Source organism: Austrofundulus limnaeus, unplaced genomic scaffold, assembly GCF_001266775.1.
Source record: "Austrofundulus limnaeus strain Quisiro unplaced genomic scaffold, Austrofundulus_limnaeus-1.0 Scaffold5, whole genome shotgun sequence".
Lineage (NCBI taxonomy): Eukaryota > Metazoa > Chordata > Actinopteri > Cyprinodontiformes > Rivulidae > Austrofundulus > Austrofundulus limnaeus.
This window is the reverse complement of record NW_013952407.1, coordinates 1,989,523-1,994,375: the sequence shown is the minus strand read 5'-3', so window position 1 is coordinate 1,994,375 and position 4,853 is coordinate 1,989,523. Positions and strand designations below refer to the sequence as shown.

Below are 4,853 nucleotides of genomic sequence, written 5' to 3'. Positions count from 1 at the left end.
GCCAAAGGCTAAAGGTGCTCATGTGTGTGTGTGTGTTTGTGTTCATTTGTCTGAATATCTCATGAACCAGTGGATGGATTTTAATGAAACTCTTAACTTTTGGAGTCGATCAAGATGACCACCATGGATAATTATTGTGGAGTTTTGACACAAACGGCTACAACTGTCAACACACGAGGATCTGAGTCTAAAACTGGCATAAAAAGCCTGGGTGATACACTTTTCCTCATGGAATGCTAGGTCTTTAAAGTGTATCTAGACTGAAACTTTATACGTTTTAATGAAAGAAATTCAATAATGTGTTAACTCTGCTGTTGAGAATATAAAATATTTCTCATAAGTAAACTGCATACCATGTTTGATCCCTGCTCTTATTCGTGATCCATGCTGATTTAAAGCTCTGTGTGATTGGAGCCACGGTTTGTTTTCACTGTTTTTGTGTCCACGGACTGGACGCTGTGCGGAGGACGGAGAGGAGGAGGAGGGGGGGGTCAGCCACTGTCAACAAGCGGCGGATCGTGAGAAAGACGGGCTGCTATTTGCGATCTCGATGTTATTTCGCAGCTGTCGACGTTCAACTCAACTGCTGCTCTTTCTTATTGCATCAACAAGAACCCTCGGCTTAATTATAGCAGCAGGTCAGAGTGGTGCCGCCCCTGCAGGCGGACTGCAGTAACGTCACAAAGATGCTTTTTACTGAACTCAGCGTTCGTCGTTGTGGTTGGTTGTGAATTCTGTTTAAAAAAACCTTTAGAGATCAAAGTTGATTTTTCCAGAAGCCGTTGGATCTTGAAGTCTTTGCTGAGGATGAGCTACGTCAAGAACKAAATGTTAAAGTGCAGTCAGAGAATTTTAACTCCACATTTAAAACCCCACATTCTGGTTTGATGTCTGCAGCTTTTCATTTTCCTAATGATTTCCAACGTGTCTGATTTCCCTTTGTCTTCCATCTTCAGCACCTTATCCAGCTGCATGCTCGCTGTGGTGGCGCTGCTCTACCCTTTCTCCTGGCAGCACACCTTCATCCCCGTGCTGCCCGCCTCCATGTTGGACATCGTCTGCTGTCCCACCCCCTTCCTGGTGGGGCTGCTGTCCAGCTCGCTGCCTAAACTCAAAGAGCTGCCTGTGGAAGAGGTGAGCACAGAGCCCCGCCTTCCTGTGACTCATCTGATAAATGATGACTCTGAATACTTACACTTTTCTCTATTTTTTTTGTCTGATTGAACTAATACATAATATAATAGCATACATAAAACATGAACTATACTTATAAGTATATAAATATACTTATAAGTTTATGTTTCTGTTTTGTACTTTGTCTTATTTTATTGTTAAAGTGCCTGTGACACGCCTATCCTTCAAATATTAAAAGGCAATGAAAGCATTTTTATGTTTAAAAAAATTGGCATAGTACACATGATTTTACCCATTTTGTCACATAAGTGACCTATTTTCTTTTAAATTTGTCTCAGCCAAAGTGAAACAGGAAGTGACATCAAAGGGGAACTCATTAATAAAATAAACTCTGGTCTTTGTTTATTAAAACAAAATTATTTAAACTTTAACTCTTCTTTATCTCTCTTTGATAGTGACTAAAAATAATCTAAAGAAACATCAGATTCTTCTCTACAGTCCGTGTTGTTAGCTGTTGTAGCAACGCTCTGTTTACATGCTGCCATTCCCCTTTGACATCACTTCCTGTTTCTTCACACGCCAGTATCTCAACAACCGTTCATCTGAACGGCGTGAAACTTGTTTTGCAGCATGTTTTCAATGTTATCTGTCCAAAAAYGCATTCATGTTTATTACAAAAATTAAAGTGTCAAGGACACTTTAATGTTTTGGTGTTTGAAAAGAAGCGATCAGATTTATAATCCAGTCTTCTTTCCCTCAAACAGGCTTTAATGGTCGACCTTGGAACTGACCGCTTCATCCGACAGGTTTGTCCACGCGTTTAATAAGTTAAAACCCAAACTTAAACATGCTACATGTAACAGTGATCACCGTGTGGTAGTTAATGTCGTAAATTTTCTTCAATGATTTAAAAAAAAGCATGAATAAGTATCCTTGTCATAAACAGTTTTCTTGCAGTGACGTTTGTTTCACTAAAACAACTTACTAAACAAGGAAATACAATATAAAAAATATTTTATGAAGAGGAAAAGTGTTTTTTTATTTTTATTTCATACTTTCAACTGTTTCCAGATGGATGACGAGGCCTCGTTGTTGCCACGGAAACTCCAAGCGGCTCTGGAGCAAGCGCTGGAGCAGAGGAACGACATCGTCAACCAGGACTCTGACAGCGAGTCAGACGAAGGTGCGTAAGTGACRGGCCGTCTCCTGCTAACGAGACAAAACGTTTGTGCTGCTTAATTGGCGCGACGGAGCTCGGTTCACGCGGCGGAAACTCTCTGTGAGATCGACTCGCGACAGGAAGTCACGGAGGCTCACCTGAGAGGTGACATCATGTTGGTACTGATGTCTGCAACGAGAGAGAGCGAGTGACTGAGATTGTGTCACAGAATGAAGATCCTTGTAAAATCCCAACATACTTCTTAAAACAAATGATTTTACTGCTTCATGTCAGTGGTGGGCAGCACTAATCTAAATATTAGTTGCACTAGCTCTAAAGCACTAACTCAAATATTTAGGTCCCCTAATTCTAAAGCACTAAATAATCCAGTTGACACATGAAACATTCTTCAGAGTCAACATGAGACAGTATTTACTATGTTCTGGATATTGTCACTTATTGCTCTTGCCGGGCCAAATAGGAGTCACCCGCAGGCCACATTTGGCCCACGGGCCTTAAGTTTGATAAGTGACACGCATAAAAACAAAATGTATGTCAGCTTTCACCCTCAACTGTGAACAATAATGTTGATCAATAACATTTGAAGACCTCCGTTATTGCTTCTAAATTTAGCCCATGAATTTAGCAAGGGCTAATCCACAAATGAATTTAAAAAAATAGCAAAAGCCCTAAAGCACTAATCAAGACATTAGTTCCACTATTAGTGCTTTAGTGCTTTAGGGGAACTGTGCCCACCACTGCAGGTGATTAAACAAACAACCTCTCCATTACTGCTTTGAGCTCAGTCAGACTGATAAAACATTACAGGAAACTAAAAATAGTGATTTCTGTGCATCTTCCAGCAGTAAAAAGCTAATTCAGGTSCCTCACAGCAGCACGTGTCTAAAACAGACATCAGGGCTGAAGCTCACGGATCAATCTTTCAGATTTTTTTACTTCTTCAACAGGCCTTGTTTTTGGTTTGGAAGTTTCTTATAATAAACTTGATTGTGTAGTTGCCTATATCTATATGCGCTTTTATGTTAATTTGTCTGTTAGCAAAATATCTCATGAAGAAATGGACAGATTTGAATGAAACTCCCACAAAGTAATATTTAAATGTACATCTACAGCTGATTACCTTTTGGAGCTAACCTGATTCAAAATGGCCGCCACAGCTAACTGACTTTAACAAATACATAAGAGGCGATTGCTCAGTCATCTTCATAGATATTGAGCTAAGATTTGGTTTGATAGTAGCTGAGAGTTATGCTCATGCTATACTTCAAGCACTAGCAGATCCCATAAAGTTATTGTTTAAAACTTTAGCATTAAAGCACATGCTGATGTTGATTTGTCGTCTTAGTTCTGCTTTGACTCTAATTTCCTATGTTTTTTGCCTTTAGAGTATAATTCCTTGAACAGCCTGGTGTCAGAGGCTTTCATCCGCTTCTTCCTGGAGACCATGGGACACTACTCGCTGTTCATCACTCAGAACGAGCGTGGAGAGCGATGTTTTCAGAGAGAGGCCTTTCGCAAGACGGTGGCATCGAAGAGCGTCCGTCGTTTCCTGGGCGTCTTCATGGAGTCCCAGATGTTTGCCGGCTTCATTCAAGATCGGGAGCTGAGGAAAACCAGGGCTAAAGGTAGAGCTAGTTTTCTGTAAACGTACTGCCTCTGCTCAAAGGTTCATCCTGTCGTCTGCACTTCTCTTTCCATGGATTTCCACTCCTGCACTTTCAGCAGCCACCATGCAGCAGAAACGTGCTGCGCTTCTACTGCCCTCTAGTGGTGGAAAGTTACCATCAGCACATTTTCACACCACATCCCTCAATTCTTCCTGGCAAAGAGAAAAATAAAATAGTCTCTTCCAGAAACATGGAGATCTTATTTTTCTTCTTCTGTTTTTTTTTTAAATCTATGTTTCTGTGTTTGCAGGTCTGTTTGAGCAGAGGGTGGATCAATATCTGGAGGAGCTGCCGGACACGGAGCAGAGCGGAGTTAACAAGTTCCTGAAAGGCCTTGGTGAGTTCTGCAGCAGACGGCTCAGGTTTCAGTGGCTTGAAAAAGTCACCAGTTTTAAAACCGAGCTGCATAAACAGATGGTTCACATATTTCTCCTGAAAGTTTGTTAAACGTTCACCCATAAGAACATGTTTGTGTTTTATAGGAGGAGCTCTGCGAAGCAACTTTGTTTTATGTAATTCCAGTTGAAAATTATATTCTACTTAAACTGCAGCGTTGCTCTGAAAACCTTTTTTTTTAACATTCACACAAAGAAGAGAATCGTTTGTTTGTTTGTTTTAAACCAGTTTAAAGTGTAAAAATCTGAAGCAAAAGAGAATTTCAGGCGTCACAGATGTTTTTGAGTCATTTTTTTTCATCCATTGTGATGTGGAAACTCAAATTCCAGAGTTTGCATGCAGCAAGATTTAACTCTCCGTGACGTTTGAGTCATTGTTTTTTATTAAGGGGGAAATACCGTGTTCACACAAAAATGACATAATTCAAAGCAGGAGAGTTTTTTTTCTAGAAACCACATATATATATTGGTAAATAT

The 4,853-nt window shown here is 40.3% G+C and overlaps 1 protein-coding gene across 2 annotated transcripts in view; it reads left to right on the top strand.

The window, feature by feature from the left end:
• dennd2b (DENN domain containing 2B) overlaps positions 1-4,853 on the top strand; it is a 56,777-nt gene that overhangs the window by 48,743 nt on the left and 3,181 nt on the right. For both annotated transcript variants that reach the window (XM_014026680.1, XM_014026687.1), the window contains exons 15-19: positions 957-1,134; positions 1,899-1,940; positions 2,206-2,317; positions 3,700-3,939; positions 4,232-4,318. In XM_014026680.1, the coding sequence (XP_013882134.1) occupies positions 957-1,134; positions 1,899-1,940; positions 2,206-2,317; positions 3,700-3,939; positions 4,232-4,318 (659 nt within the window). The remainder of the gene's footprint in view (positions 1-956; positions 1,135-1,898; positions 1,941-2,205; positions 2,318-3,699; positions 3,940-4,231; positions 4,319-4,853) is intronic.